This window comes from Leucopleurus acutus (genome assembly GCF_964270905.1).
Source record: "Leucopleurus acutus genome assembly, chromosome: 11".
NCBI classification, from domain to species: Eukaryota; Metazoa; Chordata; class Mammalia; order Artiodactyla; family Delphinidae; genus Leucopleurus; species Leucopleurus acutus.
The window spans coordinates 31,916,852-31,932,974 of record NC_139152.1 but is presented as its reverse complement, the minus strand read 5'-3'; the positions used below and the strand labels follow the sequence as shown (position 1 = coordinate 31,932,974).

At 39.6% G+C, this 16,123-nt stretch overlaps 1 protein-coding gene across 1 annotated transcript in view; it reads left to right on the top strand.

The window, feature by feature from the left end:
- Window positions 1-14,778, top strand: part of LOC309968911 (proton myo-inositol cotransporter-like) — a gene marked incomplete at its 5' end in the record, with an annotated part of 213,054 nt that extends 198,276 nt beyond the window's left edge. Inside the window, one exon of the mRNA XM_082850430.1 lies at window positions 14,590-14,778. Within this exon, the coding sequence (XP_082706556.1) occupies window positions 14,590-14,738 (149 nt within the window). The 3' untranslated portion in view covers window positions 14,739-14,778. The remainder of the gene's footprint in view (window positions 1-14,589) is intronic.
- Between the last annotated feature and the right edge of the window lie 1,345 nt (window positions 14,779-16,123).

Here is a 16,123-nt window from a genome sequence, read left to right as displayed (position 1 = left end):
AGGCCGTGCTCTGCCTTCTGTGGGCAGACGGAGAAGGAATCCCCTCCTCTTGCGCACCCCAAAACAACGGTCTCTTACCTCTGAGGCAAGTGCAGACTTTTTCCCGGACTCTGTCCCGGTTAGCTGTGGTTCACTAGCCCCCTTCAGGCTGTGTTCACGCAGCCAACCCCAGTCCTCTCCCTGGGGTCGGACCTCCAAAGCCCGAGACTCAGCTCCCAACCCCCACTCTCCCCTGTGGGGAGCAGACAATCCTCTCAGGCTGGTGAGTGCCGGTCGGCACCGATCGTCTGTGTGGGAATCTCTCCACTTTGCCCTCTGCACCCATTGCTGTGCTCTCCTCTGTGGCTCCGAAGCTCCCCCGCTCCGCCACCCGCAGTCTCCGCATGCGAAGGAGCTTCATAGTGTGTGGAAACCTTTCCTCCTTCACAGCTCCCTCCCACTGGTGCAGGTCCTGTCCCTGTTCTTTTGTCTCCGTTTTTTCTTTTTTCTTTTGCCCTACCCGGGTACGTGGGGATTTTCTTGCCTTTTGGGAAGTCTGAGGTCTTCTGCCGTGTTCAGTAGGTGTTCTGTAGGAGTTGTTCCACATGTAGATGTATTTTGATATATTTGTGGGGAGGAAGGTGATCTCCACGTCTTACTCCTCCACCATCTTGGTCTCCTTCCCCACCCGCCACCGAGGACCACACTCTCCACTCAGCCCTCTCGAGTCATCCTCTGGCTGAAGCAGGAGAGGACGGGGTGGCTCCACTTTTGTTCCCTGGGGCTAGCAGGTCCGTTTGGGGCCAGGGTGTGCAGGAGATGCTGCAACGGTGGGTATCCCAGACGGGAGATGCCCACTCCCAGCAGCTCTGCCGACAGCAGTAGCAGTGGTGGCAGTGGCGACAGCAGCAGCAGTAGCAGCAGCAATAGAGATAGTCCCTTGCTGCTTTTAATATTCTCTCATTATCTTGGATTTTTGCCATTTAATTACAACGTGTCTTGGTGTGTTCTTCCTTATACTGAATCTGTTTGGGACTGTATGTGCTTCCCGGACCTGGACATCCGTTTCCTTTCTCAGGTTAGTGAAGTTTCAGCTATTATATCTTCAGATATATTCTCTGCCCCTTTCTCTCGCTTTCTCCTTCTCCCTGTAATGTGAATATTAGTACACTTGATGCTGTCGCTGAGGTCTCTTAAACTGTCCTCATTTTCTTTTCTTCTTTTATGTTTCTTCTGTTCAGCTTCAGTGCTTTCCAGTACTCTGTCTTCCAGTTGCTGATACCATCTAATCTACTGTTGATTCCTTCTGGTGTATTTTTTATTTCAGTTATTGTAGTCATCATCAGTTTTTGGTTCTTCTTTGTATTTTCTAACTCTTTTAAAAGCTTCTAAACTCTTAATCTGTTCATCCAATCTTCTCTTGAGTTCTTGGAACATCTTTATAATCATGACCTTAAACTCTTTATTGGGTAGATTTCTTATCTTCACTTCACTTAGTATTTCTTCTGGGGCTTTATTTTGTTCCTTTGTTTGGAACATATTTGTCTGTTACCTCATTTTGCCTAAGCTCCTGTTTTTATTTCTATGTATTTAATAAGTTGATTATGTTTCCCAGCCTTGGAGAAGTGACCTTTTGTAGGAGACATCCTATGTGTCCCAGAAGCCTACTCTGCTCTGGTCATTAGAACTATATGCTCTATGGGTGCCCCCCATGTGGGCTGTGTGGGTCATCCTGTCATGGCGAGCTTAGAAGTGTGGGTGTTCTGGTAAGTGTGTCTCACTTCTGACCTGGTTGGTTGCCAGGCCCTTCCTTGTGTGGAGGCTGTTGGCTGCTGGTGAGTGGGGCCAGGTCTAGTGCTGGCCCACTGTTAAGCAGTGCTGGTATCTGGGATGGGTAGTTGTTGTGCCAGGGGTCCCAGATCTAGTGTCAGCCTGCTAATGGGTTATGCTAGCTCCTTACATAGCTGTCTGCAGAGGCCAGGGTGTCCTGAAGCTTGTGTTGGCCCACTGGTGGGGAGGGGAGGAATCTTAGGGTGGCTTACTGAGGGACCCAAAGTGTCCCAGAGTTGGTGTTGGCATGCTGGTGGGTGCGGCCAGGGTTCAAGAGTTCCCTGCTCTGGTGCCCGCCTGCTGTTTTGTGACCTGGGTACTGATAGTCTGTGGGTCCATGGTTGTCCTGGGGCTCATGTTCACCACTGGTGGGTGGGGTCAGAGCCCAGGGGATTCCACAGCTGGTACCCACCCATTGGTAGGTGAGACGTTGACCTGGGACTAATGCCTGCCCATTGTTGGGCAAGGCACATTCTGGGGTCTCTGGCTGTAGGGCCCTGGGGGTCCCAGAATTGATGTGTGGCCTGCTGGTGGGTTGGGCCTGGGTCTCTGGTATCCTGGGGCTGGTGCCTGCTCACTGGTGGGTAAAGCTGGTCCTATGTGTAGTATAGGCCCACTGGTGGGCTGAACTGCATCCTGGGGTCTCTAGCTGCAGGGCTCTATGGGTCCCGGGCCTAGTGTATTGCCTGGTGTGCAGGGCTGTGTCCTGGACCCTCTGGTGGACAGGGCCATGTCCCAGGACAGCTGAGGGCTCAGGGGGTCTTAAGGCAACAGGTCTGCTGGTGGGTGGGTAGATGCTGTGTCCTTGCCTGGGTAGATGCTTGGCCTGAGGCATCCCAGTACAGGTGGTAACAGGCTGGTAGGTGGTGCCGTGTCCTGGATCTAATAAGCTGAGGGAGGATTCCAAAATGGTGCTTGCCTGCAGTAGTGTCCTTGTGGTAGAAGAAGCTCCCAGAAATGGCTGCTGCCAGGGTGTTTGTCCCCAGTGTGAGCTCCAGTTGCCTCCTGCCTCTCTGGAATGCTCTCCAAGATCAGCAGGTAGGTCTGACCCAGGCACCAGTCAAATTACGGTTTCTCCCCTGGGTCCCAGAGTGTGTGAGATTTTGTGTGCACCCTATAAGAGTGGAGTCTTTTATTTCCCACAAGCCTCTGGCTCTCCAAAAATTAAAGTCTGCTGGCCTTCAAAGTGAATCACTCTGGGGCCTCATCTTCTGAGTGTAGGACTTCCTGACTGGGGAGCCCAATGTGGACCTCAGACCCCTCACTTCTTGGGGAGAACCTCTGCAGTTGTAATTATCCTCCCATTTGTGGGATGTTCACCCCTGGGGTATGGGTCTTGACTATACGCCTCTGCCCCTCTTACCCATCTTGTTGTGGTTTCTTCTTCATTTCTTCAGTTGTAGAGCATCTTTTTTGTAGTCTTCCAGTCTTTCTCTTTAATAGTTGCTCTGTAAATAGTTGTGATTTTGGTGTTCCCATGGGAGGAGGTAAGCTCAGGGTCTTTCTACTCTGCCATCTTGGCCACACCTCAGAACATCTTTATTTCTTACTCTATATTTAATAACTATCACATATTTTTTTCACAGGTAGGAGACAATTATTTTTATTTTTCTTTATCTTTTTTCATATAGCCTTATAAGTTTGTTTTGGTTCTTTTTTGTTTCTCATTCATGGATATTTTTGAAATAAATATGGTGTTCCAAGAATCATGCTGACAGAAAACACAGTCTCTTTCCTTTAAGCTGTTATATTTCAAGGTACCACATATGTTTGCAGCAGTCATGCTTCCAGAATCTGGTGGAACAAACGTGATTTTAGATATTCTGCCCCACTGTAAGATCATGGGCCCTTTAATTCGTCCTGGTTTTTATCTTTTTGGTATCTTTATTCATGGTAACTATCACATGTAAAGCTAAATATAGCAAGAAAGAACAGTATGAAATACATGAATCATGGTTAGATTTTCATCTTTATTCTCAATAGTTCTTATTTGTTGAATGCTTGAATCTAAAAAAAAGTCATGTTAATAGAATATGTTCAAATATACATATAGAATTCAAATATCCATATAAATACATACTTTTTTAACCAAGCAAATGATTAATGTTTAGAAACATAGTTCATATATCTTAAAATGTTTAACTGATAGTAATGTAGAAATACTTAGATTCTAGGAAGGCTACATGTGACCTAAAATGAAGTCAGGGGCATAAGATCATTCTGATTTATCTGTATTTGTATGAATAGTTTGGCAGTATATATAAATGAATTTGATAGAACTGCCATTCATTACAGGAGCCTGAAGTATAATTCCTATTGATTTATCACCTTGTGTTTATCAGTCATCTGTGTAGGAGTGTTCTGTTAATTATAAAAGATATAGAAATTATAAGTATAGAGTTAATCTATTTTTATGTTAATGAAGCTTTTTGAATTATTTTATGGGACCTTAAGAATGAAATCTCTTTGTTTACATAGAGGGAAACCCTATGTAATTTATTGACAGTTGTTTTTATTCAAAACTTTCAAATTGTATTCAACTATGGAGAAATTCTACAGAGCTGATGGATGAAATCATAGCATCACTATTTGAGTTTTGGTGCAATATACTTCACATGTATTACCACCTTTAATTATCAAAATACAATTGTGAAGTAGATGTTATCTCATATGAGTCATGCCAGGCTCGGAAAGGGTAAGGAACCCACCCAAGGTCACACAGCTTCTACATAGCTGAGCTGGATTTGAATCTGGGTTTCCCTGTTTTGGAGATTCTTACTCTTTATACTGTTCAACACTGCTTATGGCTGTATAGCCTTTAGCAGATGCAAGTCATACACTGTCTTATATCTTAGTGTTTAATATCTATTGAAAAGTTAGGTAAGTGAGAAGCTTTATATCACTAAGAATGACAACTTGTTATGAAAATACTGTCAGTATACCATCAGGTTAAAAGTATGTGTCCTTTCATTTAAAAATTGCTTTGCTAAAGACAGTATTAATGTTAAGAATATAATTGTTTAAGGACTACTCATTTATTTACTAAGAATTACTCATTTATTTAAAAAAAAGATACTTCACTTTGCTCAAGAAAGGTTTTCTAAAGTAGTAATTCTTAACATTCTTCCCCTCAGCAGCACACCACACTCCCATGGCTGTTAGGAAGTTCAGAGATCTCTCATTTGAGAATTGCTTGGCTAGGGGATATATTTTATGATGGCTTTTGTTATATAGATACATTTGATGAAGGATATATTTTTAGAATTTAAAAAGAATTCTTGGTAGTAACAGGAGTAGGTTTTTGAAAAACAGTATTTTAGTAGCATTAAGCCCTATCACAGAAAACAGTCTTTACTTTAGCAACCTGGAATAATAATGACTAGATTACTGAGTCAGTGCATACTGTACCATGATCAGCTCACAAACAGGCAGCTGTAGATAATCAGCCCAACACAACATCTTGGCAAATTGATTCTTTAGAAGGATTTCAGAATGTGTTGGCATAAATGCCAGACTGTGAAGGAATGATTGAACCACATGGGGTTGAATTTATCAATAGCAGCAGTCCGTTCTTCTGAACAGAACATGTGCCAAGCACCAGCTTGTAATCACAAACATCATCTGCTGCATATTGAAGAGGAAAACAGCATGGCTGTACTCAAGATCTTATGGTAGTTTATAATTAATCACAACATTGTTTAGCAACTTGCAGTGTATTCAGATTGCTTCATTCTTGATCTCAATAGCCATTATTTGCTCCAGTGTTTCTTTCTCCCTTCTTCCCTTTCCTCCTTCTTTTCTTCTTCATGTTCATTAAACAGATATTTATTGCATCTCTTCTATTTGCATGACCCTAAGCTAAGTACAATGGGAAGCAAAATGATAAAACAGAGATAAAACCTGGGCCATTCACCCCACATAATCCAGTATAAAGATCGTAATCCAGTATGGAAGAGACATCAGCTACGTAACCTGTAAAACAAATTAGCCATCAGTGAGAACATAAGAGAAGTATGAAACTGACACCATCATTCCGATGAGAGAATATCTTCTTTTGGGAACAGGGGCAACCTCATAGGACAGGAACATTATACGAGACAGAAGTGTAAAAATATGAGGCTTCTTTGTGTAAAACAGGCTACCCAAAGATTGTTGAAGCCACGTGTGTTAGAGAAGAAGTAGTGTGAGATAAGTCTTGAAAGGCAGGAGTGTGCCTTTCATGAAATAGACCCTGATGGGTCTGTTATCAAAAGTTTTGAGCAGGTCAGTGAAGAAAGTGATCAGTGTTATGCTTTAGTAGACAGGATGGAAGCAATGTGGAGAGGCTGGATTGATTCAGCAGAGACGGGAGATGTGGAGACCATACACAAACAAGGCATTGTTATTGAATACATAACGTGTGAGTTAGTATTAGTCAGGGTTTTCCAAAGAAATAGAACCAATAGGACATCTATGTCTATATATCTGTATCTATATATTTATATCTAATATGTATATGTATATTATATATATATATATATATCTCCTATGAGATTTATTTATTATGGGGAATGGGCTCACATGATAATGGAGGCTGAGAAGACAGTCTACTCTGCCCTTGGCAAGCTGGAGACCCAGGAGAGCTGATGGTGAAAGTCCCTGTGAGAGGGCAGGAGAAAACCAATGTCCCAGCTCTATAATAGGCAGGCTGAGAGAACAGACCTTCCCTTTTTCCTCTTTTTGTTGTATTTTAGGTCCTCATGGATTGGATGAGACCCATCCACATTGGGGAGGGCAATCTGCTTTACTCAGTCTACCTATTCAAATGTTAGTCTTATCCAGATACCCTCATAGACATATCCAGAAGTAATGTTTAATCAAATATCTGGGCACCCTGTAACCCAGTAAAGCTGACACACAAATTAACCATTACGCATAGTGTATGCCTGGAAGTTTACTATCTCTAATCTTCATATTAGCAAGATTGAATAACATGCACAAAATCTCATGGCAGCTGAGCGGGGGAGCTGGAATTTCAACGGCGGCCTGCACAACTACTGTCCACTGCCATGTAGTCTCACCAAGGACACAGATGAGAGCCCCCAGATGAGAGCCCAGCAGGGCGGTAGAGAGCTGGGGAGGGCACGTATGCAAAAGCAAGAGAAGTTTTTCTGACATTTTGTGGAAAGAAGTCAGGTATATACACATTAATTTTCATTAGAATTTGGCAACTCATTGGATATGGAAATTAGGAAGAGGGAATGAATAGCCAAATGCCACATTTTTTTTATCCTGACTTAATGTGAAATTAGGTACCATAGGGTTTGGGGTGAGAAATGACGACTTCTCTTTTATATGACCTTAAGCTGGCATACCCTTTCTGGGTTCTTCCCTATTCCTCAGTCTGATAATACTTTACATGTACCTCTGTCAGAGCCCTTAGACTTTTGTGGTGCAACTCGTTTTGTTTCTGTGTGTGATTCCCTCCCCACTCATATTATGAGTTCTTGCAGGGCGGGGCCTCTTCATGTTTCTGTACCTAGCAAAGAGTAGGCTGATGGTCGGTGCTTCAAGTATGCTAAGTGAGCTAGGGAATACTTGGTCTGAGAGGCTGCAGAGAACAATGGAAGTCCAAGGAGGAGGAAGAAGGAGGGAGTGTTTGAAATGGATGTTGTTGAGAATGTAATTGAGAGCCAACTCGAGATGAATGGTGCTCCTCAGGTAGCATGGAGGGCCTGACTCACAGAAACCCTTAATTTGCCATGAAACCAGGTCTATTTTCCTAATTATTTGTAAACAATGTTCAACTCCCTGGATATAGGATTGGAGAAGAGAACAGATTGAAATGAATGATTTGAGATAGATAACTCGAGAGTAAAGAATGGCAATAGTGGCAAGTGAGGCCATAAGAAAGATAAGAGAAAAAAAAAGATTGAGGGATTGAGTCATGATGAACACAGAGAATGTGTATTCCTGTAGCTTGAAAGTGCTTTAGTTTTGTCACTCATACTATTCATAATTGTTGATTTTTTTTTTTTTTTTTTGCGGTACGCAGGCCTCTCACTGATGTGGCCTTTCCCATTGCGGAGCACAGGCTCCGGACGCGCAGGCTCAGCGGCCATCCCTCATGGGCCTAGCCACTCCGCAGCATGTGGGAACTTCCTGGACTGGGGCGCGAACCCGTGTCCCCTGCATTGGCAAGCGGACTCTCAACCACTGAGCCACCAGGGAAGCCCTGATTTTCTTTTTATGCTAAGGAAAATCAGCTCATTTAAGTATACATATAAAATTTCTTGTCATTTATGGCATGAACAGAAGTTAGCTCAAGTCCTAGCTCTACATACTTGTGACCTTTGGAAAGTTACCTGATCTCTATGTACTTCTTTCCTCAATAATATTACCTGTTCTTTCTTACTTGGTAGCACTCTTACGATGATGAAAAATGGTTCATAAGGCATGAAGAGGTATCAAAATATTAGAAAATTCATTGAGATTTGAACAGATACCTAATACTCTTGGTGTTATGGACTGAATGTTTGTGTCTCCCCAAAATTCATATGTTGAAGCCCTAATGCCTAAAGTGATGGTGTTTGGAGATGGAGCTTTTGGGAGATAATTGGTTTAGATGAGGTCATGAGAGTGAAACCCTCTCTCATGAAGAAGAAAACAGACCTCTCCCTCCCCCCTCCCCCCTCCTCCCTCCCTCCATCCCTCTCTCCCTTTCTCCCTCCCTCCCTCCTTCCCTCTCTCCCTTTCTCCCTTCCTCCCTTTTTCCCTCCCTCCCTCCCTCCCTCCCTCCTTCTCTCCCTCCCTCCCTCTCTCCCTTTCTCCCTGCCTCCCTCCCTCCATTATTCCTTGGCTTATGGCTACATCAATTCAGTATCTGCATTCATGGTCACATTGCCTTCTCCCATTCTGTCCTGAATCTCCCTCTGCCTCCCTCTTATAGGGATACATGTGATTGCATTTAGGGCCAACCCAGATAATCCAGGATAATCTTCCCACATCAAAAATCCTTAACTTAATCACATCTGCACAGTCTTTTTTTTTGACATCTAAGGTAACATTAACAAGTTCCAGGGATTAGCAGGTATGTATATTTTGAGGGGCCATTATTCAGCCTTCCATAGTCTTGCTCAAAGTTTATCAATTTTATTGATATCTTCAAAGAGCCAGATTTTGGTTTCATTAATTTTTTTTCTCAATTGTCTCCTTATCTATTTAGTGGATTTCCATTCTGATCTTTATTATTTTATCTTGTGCTTTTTTGAGGTTTTCTTTGTCACTCTTCTTCTGGTTTTGTAAGGTGGAAGCCAAGGTCATTGCTATAAATTTTCCTGTTATACTTTAGCTCCATTCCACAAATTTTCATATGATGCATTTTCATATTCTTTCAGTTCAGAATACTTTCTCATTTCCCATTCTTCCTTTGATCCATGGAAATATGTTATTCCGTTTCTGATCTGGAGGGAATTTTCCAGTTATCTTTCAGTTTATTGATTTGTATATTAATTTTATTACGATCAAAGAACATTCTTTATATGACTTGAATCCTTTTAAATTAATTGAAGCTAGATTTAGAGCTCAGAATATAATATCATCTATCTCAGTAAATGTTCCAAGACATTTACCATGCCTTTACTCGTGGAAAGAACGTTTGGTCTGTAGGGTGTTGTCTAAGTGGCAGGTCAAGTTTGTTGATCGTGCTGTTGATGTCTTCTGTATCTTGGCTGATTATCAGCCTACTTTTACTATTACTCAGAAAGAGGTGATGAAATACCCAAGTATAATTGTGGGTTTTTCTATTTTCCCTTGCAGTTGTGTTGTTTGTTTCACATATTTTGAAGCTTTTATTAGGTGCAGAGACATTTAGGATTGTTATATCCTCTTGCTGGATTAATCCCATTATCATTACAAGTTGTACTTTCTTGCCTTTTTGCATGCCTCGTAATTTTATATGGTATGCCAGACATTAAAAATTTTATCTTACTGTTGAACTTAGTTGTGGGATGCTATTCAGTTACTGGGAAGCATTTGGGTCTTTCATTTAAACTGTTTAGATGGTGCCCAAGCAATGTTTAATCCAGGACTAAATTTATACCATTACTGAGGTAAAAACCCTTCTGAATATTCTTCCTTATGCTCTAGGTTTTTCACTCTCAGTCCTGTGTAAATTCCTGGGGTTCATTTCTTTCATCCTTTCCTGTGGCTCCTTCCCCTGACTGGGTAGTTTCCTCACACACATCCACTGATCAGTATTCAACTGAAAAGTCAAGGAGCCCTGCAGATCTCCAGTGTCCTCTCCGTGAGTCTCTCTCCTCTCCAGCACGCTGCCCTGGGAACTCTAGCCACCTGGATCCTGAGCTGCATCTTTTCAACTCAAGGAGACCACCAGTGTCTACCTGCTTTCCCCTGGATACTTTTTTCCAGGCTTAGGCTTAGGGTTCATCTCATTTGCTTCCTGAATATCAGGGGTCACTATTCTTTGTCCCATTGTCATGAGAACTGCTGTTTCATGCATTTTTGCCTGACTTTTTAGTTGTTTCATGTTGGAGGTAAATCTGATAACTGTTACTCCATCTTGGCTGGAAGTGGAAGTCAAGAGTTGGACTTTTATACAAAGTGTGTTCTAGTACATTTTTAATCATACCTGGAGAAACTTTTGTAGACTCAGCTTCCTCACAGACCTCCTGTCCACAGGAGTGGTTGCACTTGTTGCACTGTCCTTTTCAGCCCTGCCACCAGAGCCACCAGAGCACCTGCCACACCTGGACAACCGTTGTGAAAGTTACTTAGTATGAGGTGTCCAGAATGACAGAAAAGATGAACCCATTTGCGGTTTTTGCCTCTATTGTTTTATCATGTGTTACATTTTGAGCTCTGCATTTCCATTCTACTTTTGTTATCTAGAGGTTTTAGTTTTTATTGTGTGGGAATTTCTGTATTTCAAAGACACATGTTTTGTTAAAAATAAGGTGTGAAATGGTTGTATACATAAAAATGTTTTTAATTACAAAAATCAAAAGAAATGTAATTAGAGCATGACATTTTAAATTTTCACTTATGAACATTCAACCAATTCATGTATTTGAATTTGTCTTTGCCTCATAGCTTCTGTGATATTAAGATTAATAGTTTGCATTTGTTAAGTTAGTTTTACTGCCTAATAAAGCTAGGTTTATGATTTTAATAAAAGGAAATTTTTTACTTTTGTTCATGTATAATCAGATATGCAGCTGCTGTGACCAAAATTTACCTTTAAAAAAACAATCCAGTCTTATAAAGGAACTACCGTTGTTTATTTTTTACAGGAAATCCAAAAGAAAGTCCAAATCCTAGATTAGTTTCTGCTGTACAGCAAAATGAATCAGTTACACATATACATATATCCACTCTTTTTCAGATTCTTTTCCCATATGGGTCATTACTAAGTATTGAGAAGAGTTCCCTCTACTATTCAGTAGGTCCTTCTTAGTTATCTATTTTATATATAGTAGTGTGTATATGTCAATCCCAATCTCCCAGTATATCCCTCCCCTCCCCCACTGCTTTCCCCCCTGGTAACCATAAGTTTGTTTTCTACATCTGAGACTGTATTTCTGTTTTGTAAATTAGTTCATTTGTACCATTTTCTTTTAGATTGCACATATAAGTGATATCATAAGATATTTGTGTTTCTCTGTCTCACTTACTTCACTCAGTATGACAATCTCTAGGTCCATCCATGTTGCTGCAAATGACATTATTTCATTCTGTTTTATGGCTGAGTAATATTCCATTGTATATATGTACCACATCTTTATCCATTCCTCTGTCAATGAACATTTAGGTTGCTTCCATGTCCTGGCTATTGTAAATAGTGCTGCAGTTAACATTGGGGTGCATGTATGTTTTCAAATTATGGTTTTCTCCAGATATATGCCCAGGAGTGGGATTGCAGGATCATATGGTAGCTCTGTTTTTAGTTTTTTAAGGAACCTCCGTACTGTTCTCCGTAATGGTTGTACCAATTTACATTGCCACCAACAGCATAGGAGGGCTCCCTTTTCTCCACACCCTCTCCAGCATTTATTATTTGTAGATTTTTTGATGTTGGCCATTCTGACCGGTGTGAGGTGATACCTCATTGTAGTTTTGATTTTGCATTTCTCTAATAATTAGTGATGTTGAGCATCTTTTCATGTGCTTTTTGGCCATCTGTATGTCTTTGGAGAAATGTCTATTTAGATCTTCTGCCCACTTTTTGTTGAGTTGTTTGGGTTTTTTTTGATATTGAGCTGCATGAGCTATTTGTATATTTTGGAGATTAATCCCTTGTAAGCTGCTTCTTTTGCAAATATCTTCTCTCATTATGTGGGTTGCCTTTTCATTTTGTTTATGGTTTCCTTTGCTGTGCTAAAGCTTTTAAGTTTAATCAGGTCCCATTTGTTATTTTTATTTTTATTACTCTAGAAGGTGGATTAAAAAAGAACTTGCTGCAATTTATGTCAAAGAGTGTCCTGCCTATGTTTTCCTCTAAGAGTTTTATAATATCTGTCCTTACATTTAGGTCTTTAATCCATTTTGACTTTATTTTGTGTACAGTGTTAGGGAGTGTTCTAATTTCATTCTTTTATAGGTAGCTGTCCAGTTTTCCCAGCACCACTGATTGAAAAGACTTGTCTTTTCTCCATTGTATATTCTTGCCTCCTTTATCATAGACTAGGTGACCATAGGTGCTTGGATTTTTCTCTGGACTTTCTGTCCTGTTCCACTGATATGTATGTCAGTTTTTGTGCCAGTTCCATACTGTTTTGACTACTGTAGCTTTGTAGTATAGTCTGAAGTCAGGGAGCCTGATTCCTCCAGCTCCTTTTTTCAAAGCCCAGATTTTTTAAAACTAGGAAATAAATATGTGATGTTTATGTGATAATCGGATAAATATGTCATGTTTATGTGATAATTTATCTCTTGATATTTTGGCAAGTCAAACTTTAATCCAAAGTTGTCATAATTTTCTCTTTGTTTTTCTGCCCTCCAAAATCAGTATTACCTAATCTGTCTCTCAAACCATGGAGCAGTTTAATAGTGAAAGTAGATACAGCTATCCAAAGATTATGTTAGATTTCTTGCAGAAGGCCAGTTTGTCATCTGTGGAGTTTCTTAAAAGCTAAAAAAGGGTTTGGGTGTTTTTTGTTTTGTTACAACATCATAGATGTCATTTTAAAATTTTTCCATGGTATATAAGGTAAATTATCATCTTTTATTTGAATTTTTTTGATTTTGGAAATAGGTAGATGTTTATGTGATGCTGTGCACATTTCTTATTTTGTGGCTCATTCATAGATATCTAAATTTGCAGATGAGTCTGCTTGTCTTTCAGAGAACTGACCCAGATATATTTCAGTATTGTCACAGTCTACCTATTTCATATAATCTTTCTGATATACTAGGTTTTAATACCGCTTTACTTGAATCTAAAACATTTTGACATTTATAATACTCTCAGCCTGCTTTCTAAATGGATGTGTCCAGTCTTAGCATTTAGAGACAAAATTGTTTGCAGTAAATCAAGTCTTCATGTGATTGTAATCATACCTGTGTAGAGATGAATATCCTCACCCCAGTAATGTTCAGTTCTCATTAATCCCCTGGCTTAACATCCTGTATTAACTTTTATTGCTGAGACAATAGCACGTTCTAGTCCATATCCCATTTCTGTGAACTGGAATATTAGATTTCCAAAAGATTCTGAAATGGTGAAATTTCCTCAGAATTTAATTTACTTGACTTGGTTTAGGGTTCACTAATGAAAATTGCCTCCAGGAAAAATGCTGCTAATGAAGCAGTTAACATCCCAGTGATCCCAGGCTATACCATAGGTCCTAGGAGTCAACTCTGGTCTCATAAGGACACTATATAGAATGCCTCTTAAGGCTAAGGTGAAGGCGTAACAAGCGCTTCTGAGAATAGAAGGGGCACTTTAGGTAATTATGCTCAGACAACAGGCATCAATTGGTTAGTCATCTTACTTAAGGCCTCAGTGGTTCAGATCTACAGCTTTTCAGAATTGGTCTAGAATTCTGATATAGGGACCAAGGGATCTGCACCATTTTGAGAGCCCATTTATATTTTGAAATGATCATTGAATACCTCTTAGGGAACTATTAAAAATATCTAGAAATATCATACATATATGCCTATATAAAATAGACATTAAATTTCATCTTCTTTTTACCTTTTGGGTAATTTTTATTAATAATATCCATTGCAGTCATAACCAAGTCTGATATCACCCCCAAATTCCTTAACTTGAATTAAATATATTGGAATGAATATTGTTACTTTAGTCAAATAAATTGTAATGAATCTGTTACTTGTTTCATTGTTTTTAATGAATGCTATTCTTTCGGTTGATTAAAGCAATTTTTCCCGTGACTTTGTAAATAGTCCCACATTGAATGGATTTTAAATAGTAATTAATTGCCCAGGAAGCAGAAGAACAAAGAGTGGTTAATACAGCTCATAGGGATTTAAGGAAGAATAATTTGTGACAGTTACAGTTATGTAGATCTTTCTAGTATCCATAAATCGCTTTAACTTGAATTCTCTCTTGTTGATTTTATAGTTTTAACTCAAATATGTACTGTTTTCAAAAATATATTGTGCCCAGGTTTCTATAAAAATACATGTGTTCTATTTTTAAATGTCCAGTCATGTTGATTTCACAGAGATTTGGGGAAATTTATCCTAATGGGAATAATTACTCTGGGAGCTAAAAATAATAGACATGTCCTTCTTTTTCTTTCTTTTTTATAAAAGCTGGACCTGTGATCTGCAGAATGCTGAGTTATCCCCCAACTCGCCGAGCTTTAATTGTGGGTTGTGGCCTACAAATGTTCCAACAGCTCTCAGGCATTAACACCATCATGTATGTATTTCTTTCTGGCTTTTTACTGAAAAGATTGTGAAGGAATTATTTTATATGGAAAAAAAAGAGTAGGACTCTTGGTGATTTGTTTTTATTAAATGTGTAGAATTCTCCTTTTGGAAGATACTTAACCTTACAATTTTTTAAATCCTGTAAAATTGTAACTAGAAGGAAGTGACATTTTGTTTGTTGTAATTATTGACTTTATTTGATTTCACAAAATTTCTCTTTTATGCCATCCAATATGTCCTTATATTCTGAGCTACTGAATATATCATTTTCATAAGCTATTTCTTGACTCACATTAAAAGGTAAAACAAAAGGAAATCACCTGGCATTATTAGAAATTAATGGACACACAGATAATTAGTTCATTTCCTTTTAGGGCAGTCAGTTACAATGCAATGTGATAATAACATTAATAGAAGTATGTTTTTTACAACCAGGGTACAGTGGGCCAGGGATCGAGTGGGAGCAGAGAAGTAGGGAAGACACACAAGTTCCCTGTTTTCTAGTTTTCAGACTAATTCCCAAAGTTATATGTGTGTTGTGGGTGGAGCAGGGTGAATAGTGGGGGGTTCTACCACATTTCATTCATTCAATATTAAACCCATTTTTGATGGTCTATTTTGTACTAGATACATAGCAGTGAATAAAGTAGACATGGTCCTTGGCCCTACAGAGCATACTGGCTGGTGGAGGAAACAACACATTAAATAAACTCACAGTTTAATACAGAATTTCAAATTTTCATAAGGTCTGTGTAGGACTATATCAGTGGGGGACTTTTAAGATCCTAGGTGATAGAATGTGGGTTAGAGAAAAGCCAAGATTTTTGCTGAGAATCTGGTTGTTGGGTGAAAAGCTCCTAAATCTTAGAAGCTTTCCCCCACTACCTGTTAAAGTTATTAAAGTTATTCATTAGAAAAATACAAATTATGTAAAATTAAAACTTACCTAGTAAACCATTTGTATTTGGGACTCTTGATATTTTCCTTTAAAATTACTTGGGTTATAATGAATTATTCCATGGTAATTTGAGAAGAGAGAATTAGTTAAAATAATGGCTAGGGCCCAGTGACCAATTAGATTAAATTGTAATTTGCTAAGAAACTCCATCTTGAATACATCCACGCTGTTTGTGAATTTGACTTTGATGGTAATTCTTGTTGGACTTCAGCTTCCTGGACTACATTTTTAATATTGGTTCTCTCCTCCTTCCCTCTAACATTTACTTTCATTTTTTCCTCACCTTTATCAGCTCTATTTAGGCCCATCTGTTGATATGGTGCCCAGCATTTTTGTTTCTGGATGTTGCACACCGTGACTTTTCTGAGGCACGTCCACTGTCCTCAGTGTGGTGATGATATGGAATTGTAACAAGGCTAGCACCAAGCTTTCAAATAATGCAATGCAGTAATAACC